General features: G+C 40.5%; 1 protein-coding gene across 1 annotated transcript; it reads right to left on the minus strand.

The window, feature by feature from the left end:
• Positions 1-8512: 8512 nt before the first annotated feature.
• Positions 8513-9488, minus strand: LOC143021685 (uncharacterized). Its single transcript, XM_076179310.1, has 2 exons — positions 9393-9488; positions 8513-9239 (listed from the first exon to the last, which is right to left on the minus strand). Exons 1-2 carry the CDS (start codon positions 9409-9411, stop codon positions 8560-8562), a joined length of 699 nt encoding a protein of 232 aa, XP_076035425.1. The 5' UTR covers positions 9412-9488; the 3' UTR covers positions 8513-8559.
• Between the last annotated feature and the right edge of the window lie 1885 nt (positions 9489-11373).

Consider the following 11373-nt stretch of genomic DNA (forward strand, 5'->3'; position numbering starts at 1 on the left):
AGAAACATTGCATAAGAAAATCAAGAAATGAAAATTAATAGCTGTCAAAACATTTCAACAAACCGGTTTCTATGACTACAAGGACGGTGATGGTTATCGTATGACCTTAGGAACGCGGTTTCACTTTTTACTCATTATAATGAGTGCTTATTTATACATTATAAAAAAAAAAAACTGAAAAAGTACGCTTGGTAAAACAGACAGCGTTCCAAGGCTGGATGAAAATATCTCATGGTTTTAAGGTAAAGAAAAGCATATGTATGTAGTCCATATCACTTTCCAACAACCAGTTTTCGACTGCAGGAACATGGTATAAAAGGCTCACTCCAGTCTCGCAGTCATTAGTGTCACTGCCAATGCTGCATTCAACATGAGGGTTGCTATCTTTGGTACGCTTGATATCAAGTGGTTTGTAGCTTTAGCTCAACCTTTTAGTTTTACTGATTCCATTAACACTGTTATATGTTGTCGTTACATCAAAATTTAATGTATTGATATGTTGACGGTATTTTCTTGTGCTAAAATCATTTCCCCTTTTTCAGTTCTGGGTTTAGCCATTGTTTCGGGACAACGGTTCCAGCAACAGAGTCGCCAGCCCGTCGTCTCTCCCGCTGTTCTTCTCGCTTCCAATGCCAAGATTCAACAACAGGAGCGACTTTTCCAGGACAGTCAGAATGCCAATATCGATGTTCAGTCTCAGTTGAACTACGACGACAATCTGAATCACCGGGCGGATATTGGAGTGCAAAGCTTTAGTGACAGTGGAATCAGGCAAAACACCTTGGAGGAAAATGTAGGTATCAATAAACAGCCTACACAGGCACAAGTAACTCTTTTCAATGGCCGAATTCAAGAAGAGAAGTCTCAGCAGGCCACACAGAACATACAGTTCATCCAACAGAATCAGCTCCTCCATCAGTCGCAGGACTCCCAACCCATTGACGGCGTCTTTGAACGCCTCAACCTTCCCTCTGGAGCTTACCTCCTCATGGGTCAGATCGACACTTCCTTCTCGTGCGCCGACCGTCCCTATGGCTACTACGCCGACCAGGGCAACGACTGCCGCGTCTTCCACGTGTGCAACCCTTACCTCTTCGACGACGGCCGTGTCGAGACTCAACAGTACAGCTTCATGTGTAACGAACACACCGTCTTCGACCAGAAGGAGTTGACTTGCGTGGAACAGTACGCTGCCAACCCTTGTGAGGAGTCTTACCTCCACTACTCTAGGAACGAGGAGTTCGGACTACCCCAAGAGAAAAATTAAACCTTATCACTGCAAATGTGATACAACTGCAAACGTAATAAATGTCAAAATGTTCTTAAGTCCTTTTATTCAAACAGCGTCTGCAACAGGATGGATGGATATTTAGATACTAATCTAAACAAATATTCTCAGTCCTCTCCTTCTCATTACTTAAAAAAATATAAACCAATCAATCAATCAATCAATCAATCCATCAATCAATCAATCAATCAATCAATGACAATTGTATAATTAATTTGTTTATAACTTGCTTAGGTAATATATGATTACACTCTTTACAATTGTAGGAATACGAATAAAAAGTGAAATTCGAGTTAAGTTACTGTGGGAGATATACCGGTACGTTACTACTTTGCACTAAGGAGACATACATCGAACCATGATCACCATTATCAATTGGTAGCATACGCCAGTGTGAGCGTTGTTTCCTTCACAGTTCGATGCCAATCCCCACGGCCTTTACGAGCAATCTCCCATACAACCACCCTTCCATTTCGAAACAACTCTCAACAAGTTCAGTCAATTTGTCCACCCATGAATCAGGAATTTTTAGAACGTCCCTTTTGTCGTTTCTATAAAGGGTTGTCTCTTGTGAGGAGAATCCTTTGATTGGGATCAGAATTAAAGAAACGTTCCACATACCCATAAAACCGGAGTTGACGTTTACGAATTATACTGGTAAGTAGCGTAGTGCAGTCTCTGCAACCAGGACCTCAAACGAATCCACAGGAAGGATAGCGTCTTCAGCAAAAACATGCCCAGTGACCTTAGTGTTGCCAATAAGTGCTCTGCGACGACAATGATCGGCAACTCTGTCTAACACCCAGTCCATGTAGGCGTTGTAAAGTAGTGGGGCAAGTACACACCCCTGCCTCACTTCTGAATGACTAGGAAAGAACCGGGACATGTCTCCTCCATACTTTACAAGAATCATTCCCAGAGTATAAGCTAAATATCAAGTCAATTATCTTCGGAGGAATACCAAGAATCCGCAGAAGATCACAAAACACTCTACGATGTACCGTGTCAAAAGGTCTTCTTGAGATCAACATAAGCCGCAAGAAACCCCTGTTGAAACTCGCGTCAGAAGTCAACAAAAATATGAATTAGTTCCCAGGTAAGTCAAACCTTGCGTGGACCCAGACTGTTTAGACCTGTGAAACTTTTAAAGTTGTGAACGAACCCGTGTCAGCAAAAGAAGGACAACCACCTTACCTGGTACACTAAGCAGTGTAGTACCGCGGTAGTTGTTGTAGTAGCGCCGGTCTCCTTTTACCTTCTAGATATTGTCAACCAGGCCTTTTGTCCAGTCAGATGGAATGGTACATGACTGTCTGACAGTAGACATTACCGCATGTAACCTACAGATCATGGTATCACCTCCAGCTTTCAGTAACTCCACACTTGAACGTCTGTCATAGAGGACGGAGATTTGTCTTTTAGTAAGTCTGGTGCCTCCCTGACACCATCAAGGGGAAGCTGTGCCTTTAGAAGGTCACCCTTGAGCAAATGCTCAAAGTACTCGCTTGACACTAGCTCGCCATCAGCTATTCGAACTGACGATGAATCACAAAATCGTAAATGAAATGATAGCAAAAGAAAAAATGGAAATGAAATAATAGCAAAAAAAGAAAAAGAAGAAGAAGAAGAAAAAGGACTTGGGGATCATAATCAAAAACGACCAATCACTTGAAGCTTAAAGTAAACTACATGAGGGAACTACAATATGTTGAAAAATATATGTGTGGCATTTCACTACAAGGATCAGGACATGACGATGCAAATCATCAAAAGCTTGATACGGCCCAGACTGAAGTACGCAGAGGTTATATGCTCACCCTACCTAAAGGAAAATAAAATGAGAGAGTACAAACGCTGGTAACCAAGATGATCCTAGGTCTAAACTATTTGTTATATGACAAAAGATTTGATAAACGGAACTATACACCTCATAAGAACGAGGAAAGGGGCATGATAATTATATTCAAACCGGATACAGGTTTGAGAGTATGTGGAAAGAAAAGAATTACTGATACGAGAAGAAAGGTCGATATGAGATCCACTAATAAACAGTAAAAAAACAACCTGTTCAAAATAAGTCAAAAAATATAGCTTTCCACGTAACAGTGTAGACTTGTTAAATCAATTAGATATAATCCAGACCGTACTATAAAATAATTCAAGGCAATGTTTGACAAATAGATGAAAACACACGGGACCTCATAAGCATTCCCTAATGTCGTACACTACAACTAGGTAAACTAGCTAAATAATCACACACACGTAAAAGCACACAGAAACGCACACACATACAGACACACACACGCACACATTCAAACACACACACACTCTCACTCACACACACACAAACATACACACACACACACACACACACACACACACACACACACACACACACACACACACACACACATATATATATATATATATATATATATATATATATATATATATATATATATATATATATATATATATATATATATATACTAACACACATACAAACATGCCATTCGATGTATGTCTCCTAAGTCCAAAGTTGACACTTGGTTCCTACCACATAATATGAATTGTAATTACATATTTCAATTTTTATTCCCACAGCTGTAAGGGTGTAAACATATGAAGCTTAAGCCAGTTATGATTTTTTTTTTTTAATAGTGAGAAAGAGAGGCCTCAGAATATCTTTATAGATGAGTATCTAAATATCCATCCATCCTGTTGCAGGCGCTGTATTAATCAAAAGACTTAAAAATATGTTGATTTTTAATTATTTTAAAGTTGTATCACATGCCAGCAACTAAGTTTAATTTTTCTCTTGGGGAAGTCCAAACTCCTCGTTCCTGGAGTACTGCAGGTAAGACTCCTCACAAGGGCTGGCTGCGTACTGTTCCACGCAAGTCAACTCTTTCTGGTCGAAGACGGTGTGTTCGTTACACATGAAGCTGTACTGCTGAGTCTCGACACGGCCGTCGTCGAAGAGGTAAGGGTTGCATACGTGGAAGACGCGGCAGTCGTTGCCCTGGTCGGCGTAGTAGCCATAGGGACGGTCGGCGCACGAGAAGGAAGTGTCGATCTGACCCATGAGGAGGTAAGCTCCAGAAGGAAGGTTGAGGGGTTCGAAGACGCCGTCGATGGGGTGGGAGTCCTGCGACTGATGAAGGGGTTGATTCTGGTTGATGAATTGTATGTTCTGTGTGGCTTGCTGAGACTTCTCTTCTTGAATTCGGCCACTGAAAAGAGTTACTTGTGCCTGTGTAGGCTGATTCTCGATACCTACATTTTCCCGTAAAGTGGGTTGCCTGAATTCACTGTCACTAAAGCTTTGCACTCCAATATCCGCTCGCAGATTCAGATTGTCATCGTAGTTCAACTGAGACTGAACATCGATATTGACATTCTGACTCTCCTGGAAAAGTCGCTCCTGTTGTTGAATCTTGGCATTGGAAGCGAGAAGAACAGCGGGAGAGACGACGGGCTGGCGACTCTGTTGCTGGAACCGTTGTCCCGAAACAATGACTAAACCTAGAACTGGAAAAGGGGAAATTATTTTAGCACAAGAAAAAACCGTCAACATGTCAGTACATTGAATATTGATATGACGACAAATTATAATAGTGTTAAGGGAAACATTAAAGCTAAAAGGCTGAGCTGAAGCAACAAACCACTTTATATTAGACGTACCAAAGATAGCAGCCCTCATGTTGAATGCAGCGTTGCCAGTGACACTGATGACTACGAAGGGCGAGAGAGCCTTTTATACCATGCTCCGTCGGTCGAAAACTGGGTGCTGAAAAGTGATATGGGCTACAAACTTGTACTTATTTTTAGCCTTAAAACCATGAGAGTTTTCATCCAGCCTGGGAATGCGATCTCTTTTACCATGTGTACTTTTTGAATAGCTTGTATGATAGAGATATGACTACTCATGAGAAAAGAGTAAAACGGTCTTCCTGAGGTCGTATGACAACCATCACCGTCCTTGCAGCCATAGAAACTGGTTTATTGAAATCGCTTGACTGATTTTATTTTTATTACTTGATATAAAATGTGTCTCATAAGGAAGAATAGGATGGTGGTTGTAATACTGTAATTGTGATAGCAATGTGGTAGAGATAGTGATACGTTTGTGTTGCTGGTATGGTGACATGGAGGTTGTAATAATATTGTTTGTGAGCACGATTATAGACCCCTGGCAATGTATTTATTATTTCCAGTCAACAAGGTATTCTTACTTCTTTCTATTTAATTTCTGAGTTTAGATTCCTGCCTTTCTTCAAGGACAAAGATATTCTCTCTCTCTCTCTCTCTCTCTCTCTCTCTCTCTCTCTCTCTCTCTCTCTCTCTCTCTCTCTCTCTCTCTCTCTCTCTCTCTCTCTCTCTCTCTCTCTCTCTCTCTCTCTCTCTCTCTCTCTCTCTCTCTCTCTCTCTCTCTCTCTCTCTCTCTCTCTCTCTCTCTCTCTCTCTCTCTCTCTCTCTCTCTCTCTCTCTCTCTCTCTCTCTCTCTCTCTCTCTCTCTCTCTCTCTCTCTCTCTCTCTCTCTCTTTTATACTATTCACATTTTTGTTTCACTTTATATTAGTAATCTATAAATTGTACTTCTCAATAATAGAGACCCTTTTTTCTTAGATCGCTGAACTTCCGAGATTTCACTGAAGTCTACTAGGATCTGATATCACCTTTGATCTAATGTCTTCCGACATTTGTTTCCTTCCGTCTCATGTCCACATATATCTCTCTCCTCGTAATATGGTTTTCCTCTAATCACATACTGTACTTCCTCAAACCACGGAAAAGTTTATTACACTTATCTTTGTTCTCACTAATACATACATATACCAAGGCTTTTTCCCCCTTATAAGGGAGGTAGCCAAAAAGAAAAAGGCATAAAATCTTTCCCACCCATTCCATCCCCAAATACACTCCACTCCCCTCCACCCTCCCTCTTATCTTAGCACCTCCTGGATCACGGGTCATCCCTGCACCCTGTCCACTGTTATATTCTACTTCAAGCTCATCTCTTCACCTTCATTGTTCTCTATATTCTTGTAGGGATTTTCAATACAGTCTCTTATTTTAGATCTTTTTACATTATCAGGATGTTTTAGTTTTTAGAATATGTTACTTATTTTTCTTAGTTTTTATCTTCGGTGTTGGTGCCTTGATCTTTGCATTACAACTTTGTTATAAGATTGTAATTATTCTACACCCACAAAAAAATTTTTGCTATTGGAGATGAAAAAATAAATCATACATATTTGTGTAATGTCTGTTGGAGCTGTTCTATCAGTAGGCTACCATCTCCATGTTTAGGATTTTTAAAGGTTACAATTATCTGTCATCCTTTTCCATCTAGTTATTTTTAATTTTGGTCCCTTTATCTTTGTATTGCCATTTTATGAAAAGAATCACATGAAAGTGATGGTTCATCTTTGAAAGTTGATTATAAACAACACCCTGATCATTACATTGGTGCCAACGCGAGGGTTGAAGAAAAGAGGCAGAAATGCATTTAGATCGCTGCATCACTTACATCATTGACTGCACCAACCAACCCACCTCTACGAGACATCCATTGGACTGTAACTATTACTTGAAGCAATTTGGCCTGCGCCCGCCCAGTGACAGACGCTGACGAATAGGCTCCAGACTACACGAATTGCGGTTGCCTGCCTATAATGAATGCCAATGTATTTTATGAAATATTGACATAGCTTTTTATGAATTTATCTTTTTTTTTTGGCATCCGACCTAGATATGGACCAAAAGGTCTCCTGTCGGCATGCATGCTCTGCCTTTGTAATCTGCCTTTGTAACACAAAAATTTGATACCCCTATTCTTCATTATTCTTGTATCCGATGCGAAAGACCCCCAAGAATATTCCTCAAGTCTTGCCTATCCTGACCAACATACTATAGGACGTCTGATTATGCAGTTGATGAAATTCATCATAGGATTCTGTCTTCTTGAGGGGCATATACCTTATCAAAATTATCTTTACCGTCTTTACAATTTGATGTCACACTAATCATCATAACACTCTTGAAAATTGTGTGTTATTTTTTTAATCAACCAATTAGTGCTATCTTTTCATGTACTGTACATTTTTGTGTGAATATCCTTATATTGGTGTTTGGTATTCGGGAACTGATTACATTTTTAGTAACCCTCTCCTATTCTTATACCATAATAAGTATTTCTAGGTCACAAATTTTGACTTTTTATAGGAATTTGCCCCTTAGGGCAGAAGTTCCCAAACTATGGGTCGCGACCCAAACATGGGTCGTGAAGTGTTCAAGAATGGGTCGCGAGACCTTGTTAAAAACAAAAACAAAAAATTCAATCAAAAGCTTCCCTACACTTGGTTTTCAATAAAAGAAGACTTTCGAAATTGCTTTTTGATGCTTGGGGGGTCGCCACATCTTCACCAGATATGGATTTGGGTCGCGGCCAAAAAAAAGTTAAGAACCACTGCCTTAGGGTTACAGACAGCAGGATACGTACTCCCATGACACCATCCCGTTTTAGCCGCCTTAACAACCCGAGTGGGAAGACTCGGTGGCAGTATTCTCTCTTCATCCTACAACATTGGTCAGAGGACAAAATGAAAATATATACTCAAAGAAGTGTCCTGGCTGCAGAGACTGCAATGCAAGACTCAGTCTACACCAGTTATCACTATATTTGATCAATGTCAATTCCGGTTTTATGGGTATGTGGCACGTTTCTTTGATGCTGACCCCACTCACAAGGTTGGCTCTATAAGAAACAACTGTCGATAGAGGAGACGAAAGTGACATTCTAAAAATTCAAGGATTGGGAAAGTTGATCGAACTTTTCGAGGGTTCTTTCGAAAGGGATGAGTGGCTCCATGAGAGATTGCTCGTAGAGACCGTGGGGACTGGCACCGGTTTGTGAGAGAAACAACGCCCTCCCTGGCGTATACTCCCAATTGATGATGATGGTCATGATTTGATACATGTCTCCTAAGTGTAAAGTAAAAACGCATTTCCCCTCACAGTAACTTGACTCCAATGTCACAATATTATTACTATTCCTATAATTGCAAAAGCCGCAGTCATATACCAACTAAACCAGTTATGAAGATTTTTTTCAATAGAAAAGTGAGAAAGAGAGGCCTAAGAATATCTTTATATATGAAAAGCTATATATTCATCTATCCTATTCCAGACGCCGTATGAATGAATAGATTTAAAAATATTTTGACATTTATTTTCATTGTAGTTGTATTACACATCAGCGACTAGGTTTAATTTTTCTCTTGAGGGAGTCCGAACTCCTCGTTCCTTGAGTAGTGGAGGTAAGATTCCTGACAAGGGTTGGCTGCGTACTGTTCCACGCAAGTCAACTCTTTCTGGTCGAAGACGGTGTGTTCGTTACACATGAAGCTGTACTGCTGAGTCTCGACACGGCCGTCGTCGAAGAGGTAAGGGTTGCATACATGGAAGACGCGGCAGTCGTTGCCCTGATCGGCGTAGTAGCCATAGGGACGGTCGGCGCACGAGAAGGAAGAGTCGATTTGACCCATGAGAAGGTAAGCTCCAGAAGGAAGGTTGAGGGGTTCGAAGACGCCGTCGATGGGGTGGGAGTCCTGCGACTGATGGAGGACTTGATTCTGTTGGATGAACTGTGTGTTCTGGTTGGCTTGCTGAGACTTTTCTTCTTGAAATTGTTCCTGTGTAGGCTGTTTCTCGATACCTACATTTTCCCTGAATGTAGATTGCCTGAATCTACCATCACTAATGCCTTGCACTCCAATATCCGCTCGTAGATTCAGATTGCCGTCGGAGTTCAAATGAGACTGAACGTCGATACTGGCATCCTGTTGTTTAATCCTGGCATTGGAGGCGAGAAGAACAGAGGGAGATACGACGGGCTGGCGACTCTGTAGCTGGAATCGTTGTCCCGAAACAATGGCTAAACCCAGAACTGGAAAGAGGGAAATGAACTTAGTCTAAGTAAATTCCGTCAACATGTCAATACATTAAATTTTGATATAATGACAATATATAATAATGTTAATAGAAAAAACAAAGCCAAGGGATTCAGCTGAAACTACAAACCAATTGATATCTAGCGTACCAAAGATAGCAACCCTCATGTTGAATGCAGCGTTGGTAGTGACACTGATGTCTACGAGAGTGGAGAGAACCTTTTATACCATGATCCGGCGGTTGAACACTGGTTGCTGAAAACTGATATGGACTTTATATAAATATATGCTTATTTTTAGCCTTAAATCCATGAGAGATTTTCATCCAGCCTTGGAATGCTATCTGTTCTACCATGCGTACTTTTTCAATTGCTTTTATTATATAGATATGACTACTCATTGTACATACATAGATACATATACCAAGGCTTTTTCCCCCTTTCAAGGGAGGTAGCCAAAAAGGGAAAGGCATAAAAACACTCCCACCCATTTCATCCCTAAATACACTCCACACCCACTACTCATTGTAACGAAAAAAAAAAAAAGGTGAACCCGCGTTTCGGAGGTCGTATGACAACCACCTCCGTCCTTGCAGCCATAGAAACTGGTTTATTGAAATGCTTTGACCGATTTCGTTTTCATTACTTGATATACTTATACAATGTTTCTCATAAGGAAGAATAAGATGATGGTTGTAATGTTGTGATAGTGATGGCAATGTGGTAGAAATAATTATCTTTCTTCGTGAGTATGTTGTTGGGGTAGTATTGTTTGTGGTCATGATGATAGAAATCTGTCGATGTAATTATCATTTCCAATCAGCAAGGTATTCTTACTTCTTTCTCTTTAATTGTTGGAGTTTAGATTCCTGCCCTATTTCAAAGATACAGACATTCTCAGCCGCGCTTTGTTCTTTCTCTCTCTTATACTATTCATTGTTTTATTTCACTATATATCAGTCATTTAATTTTTTTTAGTTCTCGATGATAGAGGCACTAAAAAAGAAAAATCGTTTTTTCTTAGATCAGTGAACTTCTAAACTTTCACCTAAGTCTGCTAGGATCCGATATCACTTTTGACCTAATGTCTACCAGCATTTGTTTTCCTTCCGTCTCTCTCTCCTGGTATTATGGTCTTCTTTTAATCAATACTTCTTCAGACCTCTAAGATGTTGTTTTCACTTATCTTTGCTCTCACAACTAGGACAGGTAGAGGTTGCGTAGATCAGATTTTTGTGGTAAGACAGATATGTGAGAAAGCTATACGAAAAGGTAAGGATGTTTTTTGGGCTTTATGGATCTGTAAAAGGCTTATGACAAGGTAGACAGGAAGGAATTGTGGGGAGTATTTCAGATATATGGGATAGGAGGAAAGCTTTTAAGATCAGTCAAGAGTTTTTACGAGAGTAGTAGAGCTTGTGTTAGGATTAGAAATGGAGAGAGTGAGTGGTTTGAGGCAAAGGTGGGACTTCGTCAGCGATATGTTGTGTCGCCCTGGCCGTTCAATTTATACATGCATGGGGCGGTGCAAAAGGTGCAAGGGTAGTAGGTCAGGGATTGGAGATGGTCAGTGAAAATGGAGAAAAGTGGGAGATAAGTCAGTTGTTGTTTGCTGACGACACTGCGCTTGTAGCAAGATCAGAGGAGGAATTGAGGAAGTTAGTGACAGAGTTTGGGAAGATGTGCGAAAGAAGAAAGTTGGAGATACTCGTAGATGTGGGTAGAAGTAAGGTGATAATATGTACAAGGGGAGAAAGTGGCAGTATACTAGAAGTGAGTATTAAGGGAAGTATAGTTTTAGATACTTGGGTGCGAATTTGGCGGGAAAGGGAGGAGTGGAGGTGAAGGTAGAGTGTAGATTAAGAGAAGCAAGTAAATGCCTTGGGGGATTAAAAAGTATAATAAGAAATAGACATTTGGGAATGGATGATAAGAGGAGATTGTATGAAGGAGTGATTGTGCCGACATAACAGTACAGGGAAGAAACATGGAACATAAGAGATGAAGAGGAGAGGAGTTTGAATGTACTTGAGATGAGGTGCCTGAGAAGTATGATAGGGGTTACTAGGCTGGATAGAGTGAGAAATGAGGTGAGGAGGAGAACGGGGCTGGAAAGGAATTTGGAGATAGG

Source organism: Oratosquilla oratoria, chromosome 42 (assembly GCF_046742065.1).
Source record: "Oratosquilla oratoria isolate Oo_2021 chromosome 42, ASM4674206v1, whole genome shotgun sequence".
In the NCBI taxonomy this organism is placed as follows: Eukaryota; Metazoa; Arthropoda; class Malacostraca; order Stomatopoda; family Squillidae; genus Oratosquilla; species Oratosquilla oratoria.